The sequence below is a fragment of the Agelaius tricolor genome, unplaced genomic scaffold, assembly GCF_023055355.1.
Source record: "Agelaius tricolor isolate 1412-34295 unplaced genomic scaffold, bAgeTri1.0.p SCAF_1, whole genome shotgun sequence".
NCBI classification, from domain to species: Eukaryota; Metazoa; Chordata; class Aves; order Passeriformes; family Icteridae; genus Agelaius; species Agelaius tricolor.
The window spans coordinates 42,842,166-42,863,861 of record NW_027269261.1 but is presented as its reverse complement, the minus strand read 5'-3'; the positions used below and the strand labels follow the sequence as shown (position 1 = coordinate 42,863,861).

Here is a 21,696-nt window from a genome sequence, read left to right as displayed (position 1 = left end):
TTTAATCATGAAAAGTGGAATGCAGGAGAATGAATTTAATGTTATTAGATACACCTTAATAAATCAATTAACTTAGCTGACTGAAGAATTATCTGTTTCTGAACTTTGCCAGTAGTATTCTGCCTGGCATCTAAACTTAGTGAATTTTGTAGTTTTATACCTCTTCTTTAGCACTGTAAGATATTAATGGTTGAGAAGGCATTTTTTCTGTAACTCCTTATTTTCAGATGTGTACACAAGTGAGATTTAGGCAAGAGAGAGGAGGGGCTGAGAGAACTTGTGCTTTAGCCATTCTCCTTTGACCTGGTGGTTAAATCTGGCATTAGTAGGTTTTCCTGGCTATTTGCATTACAGCATTGTTCAGAGGTTTTCTCCAGTTAAGGCCAGTATACTTGTTTTAAAACAAGAAATATTTGAAAGGAGCAGAATTTTACACCTCCTCAAGAATTCCAGTTTTTCATTAATTTAGTTTTTTGGGGTAGAGATGCATCTCAGACATTCCAAGTAGTGCGTTTTAGGAACGCTTCTAAGCATATAAGCTTCTCTGCTGCACATGCTAGCTGCAAAATCCTGAAATACATTGAACTTGTAAAAACCCACGAGTATTTTGAGTTACTGAAATCTGCATATGCATTAAGCATATGCTGGGCCTACAAGGAAATGTCTGCTGTGTGGATACATGGTAACCAAATTTTCAATGCTGCTGTAACACTGAAAAGTTGGAAGGGGTGTTCCTACAGTCCTGTCTCTGACCATCCTGGGCAATACTCAAAGAAACCCTACGGGTATTTTGAGCAGTTACATTCCATGTTTCTGTTGTCTTGCTATTTTGGCTGAATATTGCTAAATTGTATTTATGTAAACATAATAATTTTTCATTTTTTAAATGTCCTGGAAAGTTATTGGATTAATTTAATGCAGCAATACTCTTTTCACTCTGAAAACCACTTTTGCCACTCGAGCACTTAAATATTTGATTAGTTACAAGCGTGTTCTTGAGCTACTGAGTTTTTTTTCTGAACACTTAGCAACTACTTTGAGGCCTTGATAGCAGGAAAGGGCACAAGCAACAGCTTCTCTCTCAAGGATGCCAAGAGATGTTTATTTTGCTCCTGCTCTATTCATTTTCTCCCCCTCCTTGGGAAGAAAAAGATGGAGACTTAGGGGTGCCTGAAAAGCAGGCAGAAGGCAGCTAATGGTTTCTTCCTAGTTGTTGGACTAATTGAAGATGAGTAAAATTCACATGGCATATGATTTAATTGGCAATAAATGACACATGCAGCAGATAACTGGAAATCTGTGATGTGCAGTTTAAAATTCAATGTGCACACTTGTCAGGCCTCTTTACTCTCAAGTATAACTCTATATCAGGGGCTTGCTGTTACATGCAAATAAATGCTAAATGGACTAGCAAAATAATTCTGCACATCATATTCATTTATAAAAGCTAGCATTTTTCCTTCAAGCATGTACAGAGCAGCTGTTATGAGGTTTTGTTCACATGTCAGTACCAATTTGACAAATTTTAAGATGAGCCTGCGGTATTTTCTCTAAATTGCCCAAATTGCCATGAAGATAGGTACATTCTCAGACTGCTGCTAAATGTAACTGGTAATGCATATGCATGTGTGCTGTACAAAAAGTGGATCAAGATTAGTTCAATCTCTTTTCCAACTCAGAAACTTCAGTTCTCAGTATGTTTATGATGCTTTTTGATTAGCTTAGGAGAATCAGAGTATACCAGAGAGCTGGGTGGACCTTGAGAAGGTTTGGGTCTAATTTGAAAACCTAGGCTTTTCTTACTACTTTTTCTAAAACCAGGGAATGAGTAAGACATTCCTTGTCTTCTATATTGATGACACACTCTAATAAAAAGAACAAATCTCTTACAGAAATGTAACTTCATCGCATAAATAATTTTTGATGTACTGCTTATGCCTTCTTATTTAAAAACTATGTCCACTGAACTTGCTCTGGTAGTAACATTTCCTACTGTTTGAGTATAACAAAAGAGATGTCTTAAAGGAGTTTGTGGGGTTGTTTTGAGTTTTAGTTGCTGTATATTTTTTCTTTTTCCATGCAGGCTTTAGAAGCCATGTTGGTACAAGTTGTAATTAGTTTGCTTCTCCCTGTATTCTCGTCCTTTGCTGTGTTTCCCACTGAGCTATTTTGCGTAACATTCATTTTTTTTGAGATTCTTCACAATCTAAGGTGCTGAAAGGTGTACAAAAATGAAAAATTAGTGGTCTTACGTGAATACTGTCAAAGACAATGTTGTCATTCGTGGTTTTGGAGTATGATCTATCTACAGCTTGAGCTGTGTTGACTGTCTAGGATTCATGAATATGACAATCAAGAAGAAAGGCAGTAAACTTACACTGTCAACAGCTGAAATCACAGCATCTCTTTTTATTTACTTTTATTTTTTTCTAAATTTTCTCTGGACATACAATGAAGATAGCATGTTCTCTAACTTGTGGTTGTGGCAAAGTTATCTCTCCAGGTGACTTCTGCCATCAGAAGTTGAAGTTGAGAAAAGTTTTAGACCTTTGTGTCGTCACTAGGTGGCTCAGATCATTAGTTTGGCTTAGACGTGTACTGTCCATAACCTTGAATTTACAGAAGTTATGTTGTTATTTGGTCTATCCTCAAGTCAACATTGACTTGATATAATTCCTTCCACTGTTTGGGAGTGTTTGTTTATCTGCTGTAATAAGTTAACAGCTCAAATCTATTGGTTATTTTAGTTTGCCTTGGTTTCACTTATCTTTCACTTATCTTCAGTTACTCTATTTTTAGCTGAAAATTTGTTATAAACTAGGTCATTAATTTATTTATTAAATGTGCCTACTATTGTTTGCTGTTCAGATAAAGCACATCTACCTAACTCACTGCAGCAGGATTATGGATTTGGGCAACACTGGTAACTTCAGATAAGAGAAGATACACATTTTGCTTCCAATATAGTATGTTTATTTCCGCTGAGCTTGCAGAATGCTTTAGATACATGCCTTTGTTTATCCTAGAACTTACTAAAAACAACTGTCTTGATCTTCTCAAAAACAATTGCTAAAAGCCTTCTCTGTAAATATAATACAAAATAACAGTAGTATATGATATTGGTCTTTCATTCCTGTTTTTATTTCAGAGATCTCATTCAGAGTTTGGCAATGTGGTGGGAGCCTAGAAATCATCCCTTGCAGCAGAGTGGGTCACGTATTCCGCAAACAGCATCCCTACACGTTTCCTGGTGGGAGTGGTACTGTGTTTGCAAGGTGAGTGCTGAATAGCAATGGTTTGGGTTTCCTCAGATGGTCAGCAGGTGGCAGTAATTCCATTTCAGGGATCTTGTCTTTAGAAAAACTTGCAATATTATTTATCATGGTAAAGTATTAATTAAAAAGAAACTAATGACTTTGAGTCAGCTATGTAGATTGAGAGAAGAACCTGTGAGTTGAAAGAGGGAAACTTCTGGTGGACACAGACCTAGAATCTGGAAAATAAGGAAATGCTTAGCCTGGCATTTCATCAATATTGTGTGTATTTGATTTTAAAGAAGGCTTTATTTTCAAAACTGTCATAAAACTTCATTTTGTAGAAACAGTTTCATTGTTCACAAAAAGCCACAATACACTAAATTATGAATAGGCTTTGCTTGCTTTTCATTAATACATGATCAGCATGTTAGACTGATATTATGGAAACTGATTTCAGTATTTATGCCAGTCTGTTGGCAGCTTGATTCTCTATAATATTTGCCTTTCCTCTGCTATGTTTAAAAACGCATTCTCTACAGACCTAAGAAATTGCAGTTTTAAAGGCTTAGATTAATATGCCTGTTAATTTTCCTGTTGGTACCCATGCATAGCAGTAGCTGAAATACTGAGCTGTCTCCTCAGTTTCTCTTCTATAAAGTGCTGTGAACAGCATGTTCATAGTGGTTTTGACTTAATATGGATAAAAGTATTGCATGAATGTACTGAGGGCATTTTGGTCAAGGCTGTATCAGTTGTAGCTGAAGAATCACTGTAGATTTTGGTTTAGAGACTTGGACTTGATGCTCAGGGAGCTGGAGAACTACAAGTCTCGGCTAAAGATTCTGTGGCCTAAGAGCTGGAAATAAAATTGTTTATTTACACTTGAAGGGATGTGGAGCCCAAATTCTGTTTAACATGAAGCAACACAGAGTGCAGATGTACTTAAATTCGTAAGAATGTTCTAAGCTGCTGATATTTTTGGACTCGTGATTCACTTTAGACTGAGGAATCTCCTTAGGGTGTAGTTCTTCCCTTCCATGCTGGTTATGCCACCAAAGTGACTTTAATGAATTTAATATCTGCTAAAATAAAGTCACTGTCCTGGTTTTTTCAGTATAGTAGGCACTCTAGTATTTTTTTTCTTTTTTCCCATTCTTTGAGATTTATATTTTATGCCGCAGTGAAAAATGAATAATAGTACTTATGTGAAAACAAAAGCTAGCAATGAAATGTCCTCAGTACATCACATTTCTGTTCCAACATTTATAGTGTGCATCAGGAGGGTTGAAAGCTTTACCTTTTAAACTGCATTGTGTAAGCTTAGGATGCAACTGGTGTAGTTTAATGAGGTTTTGAAATGACAGTGTCATAACAAGGAGCATGGTTAATAAAAGTGAATAAATTTATGAATATACTGCGCAGTTTTCCCACTCCTGCAGCTTTTCCATCTTTGGGGTGTTGCCAAGATACTGCTTTTCTTGTGCTGTTAAATAGCTTTCTTGGATGTCAAACCAATATAATGGGATGCCTTAAAATCAATTTTAGCCATGAGAGGATAAGAAACCCTAGGTAGTAGGATATCCTTGTAGTACAGGTGTTATAATACACGTGTGTAGGACCATGGTGCCAAGAAAGTTGGTGCATGGAATCTGTGCTGGTGGTGCAGTTGGGACATGTTGGCTTATGCCATCATCTGTCTCTTGGATGTAGGCAGCTTGTTCTGGACTCCTCTCTTTTTAGCTGGCTAGTCAGTACACACTGCCTTTTGGCAGCCCAAACAGGTTGGTAATTTTGGGTGGGAGACTGGGAGTCCTGTTTCATGGGAGAGGGGACCACATCACCATGTCCTGGCTGTGTGACGTGGGCAGGGACAAGTTTGTGTGACCAGTGCTGCCTTAACACAGCACTCCAGTGAGTCTTGCAGGCCCAGTCTGCTCCAACCAAAGCTGCCTCTGATCTCTCAGTGCTCAGAGAGCTCAACATTAAGTGTATCCCATGCTGTGTTCCTCAGCACCCTGAGTTTTTTAGGGCCTTGCTAGTTCAGGCAGTTCTCAGCATCTGCACAGTGCCCATATTTGTGTCACATGAAGCCTGAGCTCTTCTTCCTCCATGAATATGGGCCAGTGGGATACAGGCAGGTATTCTGGCCTTGAAAGTGCCTTTGGGGTCATTACACAAAGGCAAACAAAGTACCTCCTCTCTCACCACCAAAATCTGTTTGGCCTCTGGGCATCCCAGCTGGTTGCTGGGCATACAGGAGGGGCTGAGTGACTGACACTCACACAGGCCTGAGAGACTGCAGGTGAAGATACATTCACATAGCTTCTAATCTGAATCTAGTAGGATTTTACTTACAAAAAATTAAATCTTTGCAAGAAAAAAAAATCAGTCCTCAAACAAAAAAATTATTCAGATCAGTCTTGTGAAATTTTCATTCCCCATATCCTTTTTGCTCAGCAACCTGCAAGCCTCCTCACTTAATCCTGATTGTTTTGTCTTTTGAATTGGAAAATCATATTAAAGAAGTTATTTGCTTACTGAGTTCACTCCAGTTGCTTTAGGTGAACTTTCTGCCAAATGTAAAGTAAGCTTCAGAGCATGGCAGTTGCAAGTGAAGTAAGACTTCCTTTTCAAAGCATAGAGTTATGAACAGTAGAAGTAAATGAGTTTTACGTGGAAGCCAGGGGAGGGGAAAAGCCATTGCACCATGTTGCAGTCCAAAAGGAAATTTAAAGACACCAATTACATAAATACAGGAATTTTAGTTAGAGATGTGTTTGATTAGAAGTAAAACATTTGGAGTAGGATTTTTTTCCCACTTATTAGAATAATCAATCTCTCTCACATTTTAAAACATTTCATCTTACCTCAGCCATAGAAGACTTGTTTGTTTCATAGGCTTAAGTATTGTGACAGCTTGTGTCTTTTTGGAACTTTGAGTGCATCAACCTAATAAATTCCATGAAGTTTGCAGAAAGAACTGAAAGATCTGTGTTAAATTCTGGATGAAAACCTGCAGCAGTGAGGAGTGTGGAAAAGTATTTCATTATAAATGCATTGATTTCAGTTATGTTACTCTAATGGTTTTCTATTACTTGTATCTTTTATAGGGAGTCTGCTGCCTGACTTGGGGCAACTCAGTGTATAGTACTGGGAAGGGTTAAAATTAATCTGAGGAAAAATTGGATGGTTTAATTGCACCTAGAGAAAATATAACCCATGTGTTTCATATGATTGTCCCTAGAAATACACGCAGAGCAGCAGAAGTCTGGATGGATGAGTATAAAAATTTCTATTATGCAGCAGTGCCTTCAGCCAGGAATGTACCTTATGGCAAGTAAGTCACAAGTGCTTCTTCATCCTATTTGTTAATTCTTCATGACATAGCACCTTCTGAGGTGAAAGCAGTGCTAAATCTGATGTTGTCTCTAACATATTTCTACAGTTCTACTGTTCTTGATTTTTCTGTGTATTCCATAAAATATATGAAGACAGTAGCCTGACTCTGAAAACTCCTTTTTTTTTTTCTCTCCTCTAGTATTCAAAGCCGAATGGAGCTCAGAAAGAGACTTAGCTGCAAACCCTTTAAGTGGTATCTTGAAAATGTTTATCCTGAGTTACGGTGAGTTTTGGCTGAAACAGAGTTCATATGGAGTTTTCTTTTTTGCCCTCTCCAGAAATCATTGGTTTCTCTTCCTCCATCCTTGGATATAAAGGATGTGTTTTACTTTATCTGTGAATGCAATGCTTCATGCAGATTTATTTGCTTTTTTTTATTAGTTCTGTTCCTAAAGAGTATTTTTTCCATAGTTAGCTGCTTTTTCTACTTATGGCAACTACAGCTGCAATATTTTAGAGAAGAGTGTCCAAAGGACTGAACTTACCTGAGCCTGAAGTTAGTCTCCTACCCAAACTCAAAAGCACATATTCTGTATCCTGTTGTCATCCCTTTAAAGCTTTTGCCTATGCCTAAGCCCATGCCTAGTTAAGTGAGGAGACTGAATCTTGTTGCAGTACAAATGATGACATTCAGCAGACAAGAGGGCCTTGTGTGTTTGGCAGACAAGGGTAGATGTCTAAGGCTCTGAGAAGCTGAGTCTCCTATTCCTTCTTGTCTCCTTTTCTCTTGTCACTGAATAATCACTGACTTCTGGGAAGGTCTGAGAAGGGGGAAGTGAGGGATGACACTGCAAACAGTTTTTGTAACACGAACATCCTAGCTAATGAGAAATCCTCGAAGAGAAATGCTTTTTGAAAGGATAGAAAGATTTTGGTTAAATAATCCATTAAGAAGTATGTTGGTCAGATCTGAGCCCACTAACTAGTCTGACTAACCTGTCAACCTAATACTGGTAGTGTAGTGGTATAAGATATTGTGTGTATCTTGTAAGAATACTTGAGGTTTTTTTCCTGGGGCCACTTCATGTCAGTGGTGCTAGGTAACTGCTAGTGACATACAGGCTTGAGATGCAAAAGCAGCACCAGCTATTACAGCCCCAGTGCAACATGTGCAGAACCACACATACTAATGAGTCTCATAAAGCAGGATGATACTGAGGAATTAAGTTCTCCTTTATTTTCTCTTAAGAGTGCCAAAGGATATTTGGTTTTGTTTAATCTGTGAGAAAAAATGTCTCCCCTGAAAAATGTGCTACCATAAGCATTACTTGCATGTAATTTTGTCTTGTTCTGTCATCCCTCATGTGCTCATTCTGCTGGGTTGAATTATTATACTCATATTATAGTCTGGAGTTTTTAAAGGCTCTGATATGCCCTTGTTTTACTGTTCAATGTGAACTCATGGGCTCTACCCACAGCTGTACTTTGCTGAATGGACTTGCCTAGGTGGTTCCATGCTAGGAGTGTACTTTATGTGCAACCATTAGAAAGTAGATATCAGAAAAACGTTGATTTTTTTTTTAATTCCTAACCCCTTTTTTAACATTTCAGTAAAAACAGTCTGAGAAACATGTAGTGTCCTATTTCTGCCACAAGCTAAGTTGCCTGAAAAGACAAAAGGACTTGATGAGCTAATTGATAACATTAAGCTTTGAGTCACTTCAAATTAAAGACGACTTATCATTTAATTTTTGTGCCACGTTTGTATGTTCACCCGCCTTCTCTGGTACAAGTCTTCTGGTACTGTGTGTGTGGTAAGCTTTCAGGTTTACTCATGCTTGATCAATTAATGATTAGATAATTGCCTCCCCTCAAAAGATGATTGAGATTTTGAGATTATAGTCATCATTCATCCTTAACCTCTCATCTTAAAAATACTCTGAGTGTTTTCTACAAACAAGGAGTTAAAAAAAAAAAAGTAGGAAAAACCTGCCAAACAAACCCTGAACTGAATCAAGCAGATATTTCTGGTTTTGTTTTAGGGTACCTGATCATCAAGATATAGCCTTTGGGGCTTTGCAGCAGGGTACCAATTGCCTTGACACTTTGGGCCATTTTGCAGATGGTGTTGTTGGAGTTTATGAATGTCATAATGCCGGGGGAAACCAGGTCTGTATGCCATTAATTTTGCTTTCTACACTAAGTCTTGAACAAAAGAAAGTTAAGCTAAACTTTTAAACTCAAGCAGTTACTCTGTACTGGTGAGAGAAAGATGAATCTAAACCAGCAGATCAGTTGTTGTTACAGATGGGCTAAAAAGCTTCTCCCTCAAATATAAGTTTGTGTTTTCAGGATTAGAATCTGAGCCCAGAGATTCATTCAGTGAGCACCACATTATCCCCTTCCTTTGTCACTGTTGCACTAGAGGCCATAGCTTCCTTCTCAGAGGTTTTGTACTTGCATAGAAAGCTTTTTTCCAATGAAATGGTGTGTTTGATTTTTTGGGAGCAATTTTTACTTAAGAAAATATTTGGGTTGCATTAAGCATATGGCCTAAGATCAGCAAAATAAAAGAATGCTTTGCTGTGCTGCACTGTTAGTCATTTACAGTTTGCAATAGTGGAGTATAAAAAAAATCTGTCATAAATCCCCATTTGGCTCTTCTAGAAAACAGCAGTGCCTAAATGTTCACTCACAGTAAGGGGAGTGTTTTAACAAATCCTTTCTAATCCTACTCCTAAACTAATTGTAAATGTGTCAGATCTTTAAATGAGAGCATTAATTATTTCAAAGAATCTATTTATGCAGTTGTGATTTAGTTGTCATTCATGAAATGCACACAGAGGTTCTCACTGCTTTGTGTGCTGCTTTGTCACTAAAGCCTTGTCAGATTTAAACCTGACTTTAAATCAAATGTAATATTAATGTGTCAAGTACAGCTGTTAAAATAGAAGGCTGACCAATTAAAAACTACTAAAAACTACTCTTGAATGAGTGTCAGACTCTAATTTAAATTAGAAGAGGAAAAACCTAAAATAAGATGAAGCCTAAAATGAAGTAATTTCCTGGAAGATGTATGATGACAATTCATTCAAATCAACATGTGAGAAATGCCTCCTTTCCCTATCATTAAAGGGAATTTATCTCTGGAGGCTTTTTCAATTACCTTTATGAAAGTACTCTCATCTTTTCAGAAACCACAGTGGGGTTTTTGGGAGAAAGGGTAGACATGTCACAAGTGCCTTGGAGCAGAAATCGTAGAATTTTCTGCTGATGTTGTGTGCTCTTTGTAGATACACAAAGTTATCTTTCTTTTTCAAACTCCTCTCCCTGAAGCTGACCCTCTTCTTTCTATGTATGTGTTTTTTCCTGTGGCATTGACCTTGACAATCCACTATGCACTTGCTCTGAACAAATACCTTTGAGAGGACATTCAGACAGGTCAAACCCAGATTTTATGTCCAAGCAGAACTCATATTGGGTTGAAAAGAAATGACAGCCTGGGAGGAGAGGGATAGGGAACAAACCATAGTCTGTAGATCTGTACTTTGTGTTTTGCACCTTATCAGGAGTTTTTTTGAGGAGTTAAGGACATTATAGGCTGTGGCAATCTTCTATAAGTTGAAGAGTGTATTCTGTCTTATGTTCAACGCAACTTAAAATGCAAAACCTAAGTAAAAACGGGATTTCTGCCCCCTTTTTCCCCTGCTCTCCCCTCCTCCAGGCTGGTACAACTCAGGGGTAGTTGTGCCCCTCCAGAGGGCTGAGTAGCTTGTGGTGTGCTTGAGAATATGCAAATATGCAGGGTTGTGATAAAGAGCTAAAGGTAAAACCAAATGCACTTAGGTTCAAGGGGAAGGTTTCAGGTTAGTTTGTCTACTAACTTTTTATTTCTGATTTCACACAGATTTTCTCAGATATTCTGATTTTTGCAATAAAGCTATCCAATTTCCAGCCTGTGCCCTGAGCATATACACTGCTTACAGTTTCTCCTCTGGTGTAGTGGAACTTGTTCCATCTTACCTCCATTATAGTAATAGTTACTGATCTGTGGAGGAAAGTATCTATACACTGTGTCTTGTAACATTAGGGGCCATCATGTAGATGTTTCCAGCAACAGGGCTTGGAGCTTTCATGAAGCAGCTGTACTTTGGCTTTTAAAAGGGTTAACTTCTTGCATAATTTCTGTTGTGGCTGGAGCTCATACAGCTTTTTGATGGAAGGGTAGAGATGTATAAAGGTAATCATTTCAAGGCTCTAATTCTGACTGCAGGGTTCTCAGATGCAAGTTTTACTACATCCCTGGTAGTATTTTCAACTGTCATTTTTCACTATAAATCTTACCAGGGAAGAGTTTGGGGCCGTTTGTAAGTCCTGATAAGCTCTGAAAAGAACTTGCTTAATTCCTTTGGTTGTAACTAAAAAATTGGCTATTAATATTTTATTATACATTTATGGTTCTTGTTGCCATCTTACTGGACAGAACTGAGAAAGCAAGTAATTTTGCTATCATCTGAGTTTAACATGCTGAGAGTAAAAGAAGTTATCAGCTAAGAGTTTGGAAGACAAAAGGATACACAGATTTGTCCTGGCTTTGCTTTGTTTTCCACAGTTGTCATCATTCTAGTACTTGCAGAATACTGTGCAGTAAGCCCATCCAGTGGCTTGGGACCTGTATGGTTGTGATTACTTGTGATCTCTTGGGTTGCAAATTCTGATAGTGTTCTGAGCATCTCTTCCCAAAGAGATTTAATAATTGTTAAATCTGCTGGGTTTCAAAGTAATTATACATTTATTTTATTTCTGAAACACTGATTACATGCAAAATAACATTTAAATGTTATTTAACATACAGGCTTGGCCCTGTATGTCTAAGGTTTTGTATTATACCACACTAAATCCTCTAAGTTGCTTGAGAAAAGCTAATCATGCCATTTTAAGTAGTTTATAAGCATGATTTGGATCATTAGCCTGGCTTTAATCAAGTGGCTTCTTTCCTCAAAGGGTAGTTAGACAAATGGAGACCAGTGTGGACCCTGGAGACCAAACTTGAAAGGAGAGAGGCATATGGAGAGAGTCTGAACATCAGTGCAAGATCAGGCTCTGTGTGAAAAGATGCTGAGATCAAACAAGCTGGGCAGCAGTACATGCAGAACAGCTTCTCTTTGCTCTCTATTTAAGAGTTGCATATTTAAGTACATTTAACAGAGATTCTGTTGTACATCATGCCTTGCATGGGAGGGAACATTCTCTCTATCCCTTTTGTGTATTGCTTTCTGGTGATCTTAATTCTATTAAGAACTGCTGTTTCCTCACTGTGGTCCATGTGCTTTGTTCAGTGTGTGGGCAGGGTGGCCAGTGGTGCTGCAGACCAAGCTTTTAGGGGTTTTATGTATATTTACAAATGTAGAAATCCTTCCACATAGAAGAAAGGGACAGGTGTAATACACACACACACACATATAAAAATAAATACCTAACTAAATAAGCATTTGGAGGAGTATCTTCCAGGAGGCCCTGTGTGACTGGCAGCAGCAGCAGCTGTGTAAAGCCAGCAGAGGGAGCAAACAGCAAGCTCTGCCCTGAGCTGATGTGGGGACACTGAAGCAATTGGAATTACTGTTTGAAATGGACTTTTCATGTCCTGCCCTGTGAGAAGCAATGAACTGTTCTAATGCCAGTACATAGCTTTTTGCAGGATTTTAACTTGGGCTGTGTATGCAGAGGTAGCATGTATTAACATACACAATTTTGTACACTTTGTTTCTTCCTTTTTGTAGGAATGGGCCTTAACAAAGGACAAGTCAGTGAAACACATGGATTTGTGCCTTACTGTTGTGGACAGAGCTCCTGGTTCACTAATAAAACTTCAGGGCTGTAGGGAAAACGACAGCAGACAGGTTAGTATGTCATGATTGCACTCTGCAAAAGGTGGGGAAAACAAGGATGGTGAATAAACAATGCCCTGGTGATCTGTCCTATCTTCTGTAGGCTCTACTTTTACTGTTGTTTGTGTGTGGGAAGCTAGGATTCATGTTGTCATAAGGGCAGAATAAGCTTTATCCCAACAGGGCCTTATGTAAAGGTTTCACCCATTGCTGTGTAACAGCGTTCAGCTGCCTCGTGTGTCTTCTGAAAGAGTTTGTATATTCCACAATGTCTTTTTGAAAGGTCTCACTCAGTGAAGTTTGAATATTATGTATGCTGTTTCTCAGAAGAATGTGTTTTGGCTTTCCTTCTTTTCAGTTGTGGCCTGCTTATAGCAGCCCTAGAAATCGTCAAATTCATTTTTATCAATGCAGCATTGTAACTTCATCTGTTTCCCATGACTGAGGAAATTGACATTTGCAGAGTCATACCATCTTTTTGATCTAGTCAAAAATCAACTCATCTCTTTCTGCTCAGTCATCAGTTCTGATCATCTGCCAGCTTCCTTGCTTCTATATCTGTTTTTGCAATAGGTTACTGAAACACTGTTTATTGATGAAGGAAGGAATATTCTTGCCACTCTTCAGAGAAGGAAACTAAGGAAGCAAGATTTTCTTGATAAGGTTTACAGGCATGTTATGGTAGACATACAAGAGAAACCACCCCCTCCCTTTTTTTTTTTTTTTATCCTGTATTTGGAGTTTATTCTGTCCTTGACATCATCTTGGACAAAGAACTTTTGACAGCACAGATTTCTTATCTTCTGTAGAATTGAAAGGTGTCTGACAAATTTCTGGATTTCTGTAGAGTTGACTATAGTGAATGTGCTTCTTGCTTCTCTATGCTTAGTATTGTAGTGCTATGTGGATGGATTTTGATTCTCATTTTTTTCTTCAGACCAAAGGTGTCACACAGGTAACAGGGTGAGGTAGTGTATTTGAGAAGTTCTGAACTAGAGGGAAATGTGTTGGTGTATTCTGTGTCTTGCAGAGTGTTAGCAGAAAGAAAGCTGTTCTGGCAAGGCTTGCCAGAACTTACATACTCTTACTCAAGGATCATCCAAACTGCTCCTGTTATTGCAGTTTGTACACATTTCCAGGCACAAGCCAGGGAAGCTTATGAAGGCTGCAAAGGACATGATGTAGAATTCTTCCTTTTCCTGCTTTTCCAGGTCAATAACTGTATTTTCTCTTCCAGAAATGGGAACAAATTGAAAGCAATTCTAAACTGAGGCACGTTGGCAGCAACCTCTGTCTAGACAGCCGAAATGCCAAAAATGGTGGTCTCACCGTTGAGATCTGCAATCCTTCTTTGTCACAGCAGTGGAAATTCACACTTAATCTGCAGCAGTAGAAGGACTTACAAGCAAAGTGCTGTTTCAACTGAAAAACATTGGGCAAAGTTTTGATTGAATTACTGATGTATTTCTTAAAACTTTCCACGGAACTTATATACCTCAGTATTCCACCTTTATCTGAAAGTAGAGTGCTGAAGCAGACAGCAGGGATCCAGGGGACTCGGAGCACTGCAAAGATGTCACTGAGCATCACAGGAAGAAGGAATTGTGCTGCAGACTTCAACTGTTCCTTTCTGTCTTCAGCTACTACTTGCACAGCAGATAATTAACTCTAGGAACAACTGACGTATTGTAAACAAAAGGATCTGAAGAAACATCTGTGGGGAACAGTGTGGGAGGGAGGGTGGGAAAAATTACTAGGAGAAGGTAATTTGAAAACTCCATTGGAATAGAAGTCATGGTTTGTCATTTCCAGAACCAGAAGTGTCATTTTGAAGTTTCTTTTTTTTCTCCTGTGTGTACTTGGTAATTTGAATATGAACTTTTCTATGATGGACTCTAAATATAAATATATGAAAGTATATATATTGTCAGCTCCCAATGATTTGTATCAGTTTTCATCATCCTATAATTATCAACAAAGTGATTGACATATGTATAACCAGAAATTGGATTGGAGTGTAGGAGAGAGAAACTCGGAGGGTGCAGATTTTGTGCTGCTGGGTGTGATGTCCCTGCTAACACTGGATGCTTTTGCTTTGCAAACTGGATCTACTTCTTAACACTTCACCCTCGCTGGAGATCATGAAACTCAGGAGGAGAAAGGAGAAAGAAAATAGCAGAGGAAGTCAATGCATCTGCCCAGATGATTGCTTGGATTGTTTATTCCAGCTTGGGAATTCATCACCTGTGCTCTGGATAATGTTAAACCTGTACTTTATATTTGTGTTGATCATTTCTGTAGTACTTTGTCTTTAAAATACTTCTTCCTTTGTTACAAAATTATATAAACTGCACAGAGCTTTTGTGCAGGTGTATTGGTTCAGCAGAGTTTTATTCTGGGCCCTAATGAGGAAAAAATTGTCTCAAACTCCCCTTTTGAGTTGTAGAAATAAGTTAGAATTGAAACACCACTGACAACAGCACAAGATCTGAATTTTAATTTGCAAGGATGAGCAGCTATGTAATATCTCTGAATTGCACTTGCTTAATTTATAGACCTACTACTGGGGAATTTTCTTCCATTTTGTTTCTTTAAATGTAGCTTTTGAATGAATTCAGGCTTGACTCTGGGAATCAACCTGGATACCTGCATAGCCTATGTGTTTTTAACCATAGAACTTGTGCATTTTGCAGCTTCAGTCCAGCTGATGTCATTTTTATAAAACAATGCTCGTCAAAGGTAACCCCAACTTTGACCTGTCCTTTCTTATGTTTGCATAGACTATATACTTTTTTATTAAAAGCAAATGCTTCAATGAGCTTTTAAAATGAGAAGGAAGGTAAAAAAGTATTAATAAGTAAGACAGCATTGACAAAAATTAATGCAGACATGGAATGCCAGGAAGTGATTTTGGAAAGATGGATCTTGGGAAACTATAAGGGTTGATCATAAGGAGATGCAAAACATCTGCTGTACTGTAGTATGCTGATACAGTTCCCCTCTTTCTTTGTCCTGGAAGTGGAGTAGTTCCTGATTTTTTTTTATTTTATTTTCCCTTGGCTGTACCTGTGCATCAGGTGTAGAGATGGTACTCTCATGGGCAAGGTGACTTCACTGTGCCCATAGATGCCTTGTGTGTCTGAAGCTTTGGCCTACAGGTACCTGCTTACCTTTTGGATGGGGCCCTTAAATCCAGTTTTACCCATCCATCATCATCTGACTTTTTAAATAAATAATTAATACTTTTTCTCTGCTTATCCACAATCTACTTTTTCCAAAACTTGCCTGTTTTAAAGGCCAGTGGATAAACTTTTCAGCTTTTAGTCTCTCCCTGTAGCCTTTGACCTAGCTGAGAACTTGAAGAACATATTTCATAAACATAGCAATAGATGCCTTCATGTTTTGGAAAACGAATGCTGAAATATGAGCTCAGCAGCAAACCAGTTGTTTGAGGCTTCAGAAAACAGAATTTAAAAGGAAGTTAAAAAAACCCAACCACTCAGCTTCAGCCATGGAGGTATTTCCATTCACAGCTTTGATCTGATTGAGGGTGGTATTAACTGAAATCAGCAGCTGCAACTCTCAATATTGGCCTGCCTCTTATCTCTGAATCTGAATTGCTAGTAAAAAGAAATTTTAAAAAAATCCATATTCCATCACTTTAGTCTTTAATGACTGCAATATTCATAAAGTCTGAATATCTTTTCAGTAATTCCCCATGGATGTTGTGCATAGGGGTTTTAATATAGGAGCTGTATGCTTTTCTTTGAGAGAACAGACAAGAAGTGGTATCCTTTTGTTATGTTTACATGACAGTGTGCCAAAGTTACTTACTGTGATTTTAGGGGTTTTTAATGCTGAAGAAATTAATCTGTTTGAAAGATAAATTAAGAGCCCTTGAAGCAAATTGTGATGGAGTCTCCTGAGAACTTTTCTTACTGTCTTCAGAACAAGAATGGTGATACTGTTTATTTTGCAGATTTTCAAAACATAGTTTGGAAACTGTTTTTTTCAGTTGGTTTGAAAAGTCTGCTGTACAGAGCTTGTACTTGTTCATTTTATAGATGGAAACCATCCTTGAAAATTTGTTTAACTTAAATAAAGAAGAACGCTTTATAGATAAGTGTGTGCTGGTTAATAGAACTGAGTAAAGCCAGTAAAAGTCTGTGTGGAGCTTGTAGGTTGAAGTAGTTTTCAAACACTTCATTTCCCTTAGTTGCTTCATAAAGTTCCTGTTCTATAAGTGTGTATATGTGGGTGTATATTTGTATTTATGAAAACAGATTTTCTTTGTGTTTAATATTATAATTTTGAGGAAATTGTCTTGTCTTAGAAGCTGTATTACATTGAGGAGAGGGCTAAAACTGACTGTATGGTCACCTGAAAATATGTTCTCAAGGCACTCACTCTCCAGTTTGTCTAGGCCTGAGCTTCTGGAGATTCCCAGTGTGCCCCTCTTTGCTCCCAGCAATCCCTGCTGTGCCAGGGCCTGAGGCAGCTGCAGCTCAGCCCCTCGGGCTGCCTGTGCTCATGGGCTGCTGTGCTCTCCCTGCTCTCTTGTGCAGGGCGGGCACTCAGTGCGGCATGAGGTCATCTACTGTAAATACTTGAACCAAAATATACTTTTTTTTCTTTAGTAAAGGTTTTTCAGGGGGCAAACACTCTACTAGTCTAGTTTAGAGAGTTTGCAAATGAACCTGCACCAGGACAGCTGGGGAGGGAGCAAATTCCACTCAGGAGGTGTGAAAGGAGAATTTTCCTGCTGCCTTTAAAAGAAATGGGGATGCCAACAGGGCATGGCCTGGCATCCCCTTGGCAGAGCTGGGGTGCAAGCTAAAGGGGCTGAAGATGGGACCAAAAATTTCATCTGCAACCTTCTGTGCAGCCTCAGAGATGCCACAGGGCAGCTTTTGGGGCACATCATTCTTTCCCACTCCACAGCATCCAGGGCTAGGTTCTTTGCTCCTGGTCTAAGAAACTCAGCTTTGCAGTCAGCCCCAGGGGCAGGACTGGCCAGCAGAACCTGCAGAAGCATCCACAGGAAAGAGTGAAACATTTCCACTCTTAATTGTACTGACAGGAGGAGCTTTGCCTAGCAGCCTGTGGGAAAGGAGAAGTCATGGGTACAAACCTCATCTGTGGAGCAGAAGTCAGTGACTTTCAAAATCTAAATTAAATCAAGGAACTAGATCTTTAATATTAATGGCTGGCAAAAATAAAAAGGCCTTGTCAAGCTGCAGTAAACAAAAGGAACAGTTTTCCATCTGCTGATTGTATTTGAGAATTCAAATGAGGATTCTCTGTCTTAAATACCCTTTAACACCTGGGAGCTGGTAGGTGATACCTAAATATAATTACAATGGGCTTCTGGCAATAGAAGCTTTTAATCTAATCCAGTGTTAAATGTAGGAGTCTGTTACATCTCTGCCTAGAGTCTTCCATGTTTCCTGTGTGTACAGTTCTCAGTTCACTTCTCAGTGTAAGTAGCAGGACTGAATGAACCATCCAGCAAATTTTTGCATTGCTGCTGACCAGAACTCCCTTATTGTCATGAGTGCATAGATCTGAAAAAAAGTTCATTTTCTGGAAATTCAGGTCGTGCTTTTTAGCAACTTTTTATGCCTGGGTTTACTCTGCTTGCTTGTCACTGTGCATAAAAGCAGATATCTTTATACTGCTTTTATAAGGAAATGTTTAAGCTTTACTCTCTGGGAATTTAAAAAGGCACTTAAAATCCTGATTTTTCAAAAAGATACCTTTCTGTATTTGGAAAAGAAGCTGAATTTTGGGAGAGATAAAAAGGCTGCAACCTGCTTGAGGTAAAGACTCTTGTCTTGTTTGAAGTGGATCCTGTAGAGCATTGCCTGGTTCCATTCTGGGTGTTACTGCCATAACCTTAGTTGTGTTTTAAGATGTTGGTATTTGTGTACAACAATTAAACATCTACTTTGCCTTACTTAGGTTTATTTTGAATGTAGATGCTGTATGAATTTACATGGCCATGAGTGGCACAGAGGCATCACCTGTGTCCTCCTTCAAGCATGAAACACAGTGAGTAATTTCATAGCAATAGCTTCTTACAGATCTCTCTAGCAAGAGGTTTGTTCCTTCTTTCCAGATTCATTTCAAGTGAATGAAGCCACTGAAAAAAACTCTGGGATAATAGGCCATGATTACAGAATGAGCACAAATGTCAGAGTTGCAGCTTTTGTTAGTCTGCACATTTTATTTACAGCTTAGCATCCAGTAGCTATTTTAAGGCCTGCTAGTAATCAAGCCTAAAAATTGGGAATAAACTCAGTCCACAGATGTTCTCTCTACAGCCCTCCAAGAGGTCTGAATGGGTGCAAAATACCCTTTTGATTTGGTTTGATTTCTTGCAGCACAGCAGCAGGTTGCTACTCTGTATGCAGGAAGAGGGATCTCTTTGATTTCAAGTTCCTATTTCTACCCAGAAGATGTTTTTAATCCAAGGACTTTTCGAGGTATTTTTTAATTAAAAAGGATCTGGAAGTAGCAAATAGCTTTCTGTCAAACCTGTATTAATTAAAGGTCACTTTTGGTAGTCTGGTAAAAACAAGGTTAGAAAATCACTACCAACTGTCTGCTGTGCTCCAGTAGTGTGATCAGCACCACTTCTGTAAACTACTTTTCTCAACTTTTGTGCCACCTCTCTCTCTGTGCAGCAGGTTGTTTGTGAAGTGACCAGGGGTAGATTCCTGGTGGCAGCTCTGTGCTCAGCTGAGCCAGCCAGTTTGAGGAAAGGAATGCTGATCCCTCCTCTCCTCCCTTGGGATAGTGTTTCTGCCCATTCCATAACACAATATAGGGAAGGCTGGCAAAAACAAAGAAAGAGAATAACCAACAACCCAAACATAGAAAGTGTTGTCACTCTTGGTAGCTGAAAGCCCTTTGAGCTTGGCTTAACTAGACCATAAAATCAAAGCTTATGCTTTTGTAAGACTGAGGTGAGGGATGCTCTGGTTTGCTTTCCAGCTGAGATGCCTATTGTAACAATAATAATAATAACAACAACTTATGCCAAAACAGCCTTATTGCTATATCTAAAGCCAGCAGCACCTGTAGTATCAAGAGAAGAGGAACAGGGGTGAGAGAGACAAAAAGATTTAAAGCTTTGCATCAAGGTGTTGGTTTCAACATAAAGCCAATGTTTGACAGGGAGATTGCTACTAGAAAGGGGTTATAACACTTTGGTCTAGACAGTCTGGAGAAAGAAATTGCTCCACCCTGTGTGCAGTTTGTGCTTTGTGTGGCAAGGAGCTCACCATGCTGGTGTCAGGCTCTCTCCCAGCTGGTTTCAGAATTGTATGAAGATGCTGCTCTTACTTTCCCTGTTGAACGAGTTATTTGAGAGAGGGGGTATCTTCAGGTGAGGATCAGAGCTTCTGTCATAGGAGGAGCTTTAAAAGAAAATGACACACACACTCTCTTCTTGGTGTCTTGGTAGAAAAGATTACAAAAAAGTGAAGCAGAAGAAAAGAAAAAGTGCAAAGTGAGAGGGTGTGGAGAAGCAGATGCAGAGCTGCAGCTTAGAATGTATTTCAAAGTCAGTAATTCATAGTTTAAGGAAAAATGAGATCAGGCTATCCTGTGCTCTACAGCATCAGCTGTAACATCTTCAGCAGTGGTGTCTGTGCCAAGTGCTCAGCTTCTGTCTGGATGTGACCTCTGGCAAGAGCTCAGATGTAAAAGACCAGCTGAATTTTCGGAAGTTTTTAGGACAATTTTAAAAATAAAATTTAGGAAGTTTAAACATCTTGAGAAACAGGAAATTTGAGAATTAGGAAATCTTCAGCTGATCTAATTCTCCTTTTGTCAGTTCTTCCAATATAAGTTTGCTATAATGAATAATTGCTTCCAGGCTGAATGTCTGGCTTCAACTGCCAGCCATTTCTCTGCTGATTATGCTTAACCCCTTAAACTGATTTTTTATAGAATCAAAGCTCCTGGAATATGATTCTGTCATCTCTTTACTTTTGCCTTTGCAGACTGAGCCCTTAAACTAGGTGAGAAGCAGGTTTTCCAGGTCACCCATTGCTACAGCTCTTCCCTGAGCTGTCCTCAAGGCTGACAGAGGGCTGATGAGGGGTGAAGGTCCTCCTCTCAACTCCAGAAAAATTGGACAGGACCCCTATGGTTGTTACTTGTGTAAGATTCCCACTGGTGCTTCTCACTCACATTGCTCTTGGGGCTTTGTAAGAAGGAGAGCCAGGCAGTGCTCTGAATGGTCCTGAGGGTGGTTACATCTTCCTCAGCTTCCAGCAAATCCAGTGTGGCAAGGCAAATCAGCGTTGGGCCTATAGCTGCTTATTATTCTGGATGAAATCAGCAAAGAGAACACTGCTAGATGTCCACGAGCAGTGCTTGCAGGCAGCTGGTCAGAACTAATGCTCTTGAGGGCCTGGCAGTTTTCTCAGGGAACATCCCAAAAATTGGTTGTGCACCTGGGAATCTCTGTGGTTCCCATTTGACAGAGCAGGATTAGGTAATGGAATGGATCAAAGTATTTGCACATTATACTGGTTAAATCTTAAGAGGGAGAAATGGAATAAGGGAGACAAGACAGACATAGCTCAATTACAAGCCAAGGGGCACAGAGTGGATGCCACTTCTTTCCCTGCTAAATCTGAAGTCCTCTATCAGCAAGGAGCAAGAATTGTCCCATTTTGAGATAAAAAGGCAGGGTGCCTGTACAAGAAGAGGTTAGATCATGAACAGTAAGGAGTATATGGATAGAGAGTTAATTCATGCCTGTTCTTTACAAGTAGTGAGTGAGAAGACAAAAAACAAACAAAAAACAAAACAAAACAAAACAAAAAAAAACAAAACAAAACAAAAAAAAGATGTTTCCAGGTACCAGGTGACCAGGTGTAGGACAAAAGCTCTTCATATTGTTGAAGATTACTCCATGGATGTGACAGCTCTTTCAGTGGAAACCAGGGCTGTAAAACATGCAAATGTATAAATGTGCCCTGGAAAGTTTCTACACCAGAGACTGATGGGAGCTTGAAGGGCAGGTGGAGGTGATACTAATTGGTTTTAATTCCATTCCTTTGGTCTTTCCTTAGGCAGTTGGTTACTGGGTTATTAAACCCTTTGGTCCATGCTGGCTCACGTTTTCCACCTGAAGTGTCCTGAGGCTGGGCAAGCACGTGGCTGCACTGAGCACCCTTGGAGCACAGCAGGCAAGA

At 39.1% G+C, this 21,696-nt stretch overlaps 1 protein-coding gene across 2 annotated transcripts in view; it reads left to right on the top strand.

The window, feature by feature from the left end:
• GALNT2 (polypeptide N-acetylgalactosaminyltransferase 2) overlaps positions 1-16,607 on the top strand; it is an 89,215-nt gene extending 72,608 nt beyond the window's left edge. For both annotated transcript variants that reach the window (XM_071431585.1, XM_071431596.1), the window contains exons 11-16: positions 3,149-3,275; positions 6,502-6,594; positions 6,796-6,879; positions 8,639-8,765; positions 12,377-12,496; positions 13,722-16,607. In XM_071431585.1, the coding sequence (XP_071287686.1) occupies positions 3,149-3,275; positions 6,502-6,594; positions 6,796-6,879; positions 8,639-8,765; positions 12,377-12,496; positions 13,722-13,877 (707 nt within the window). In that variant the 3' untranslated portion in view covers positions 13,878-16,607. The remainder of the gene's footprint in view (positions 1-3,148; positions 3,276-6,501; positions 6,595-6,795; positions 6,880-8,638; positions 8,766-12,376; positions 12,497-13,721) is intronic.
• The last annotated feature ends 5,089 nt before the right edge of the window (positions 16,608-21,696 follow it).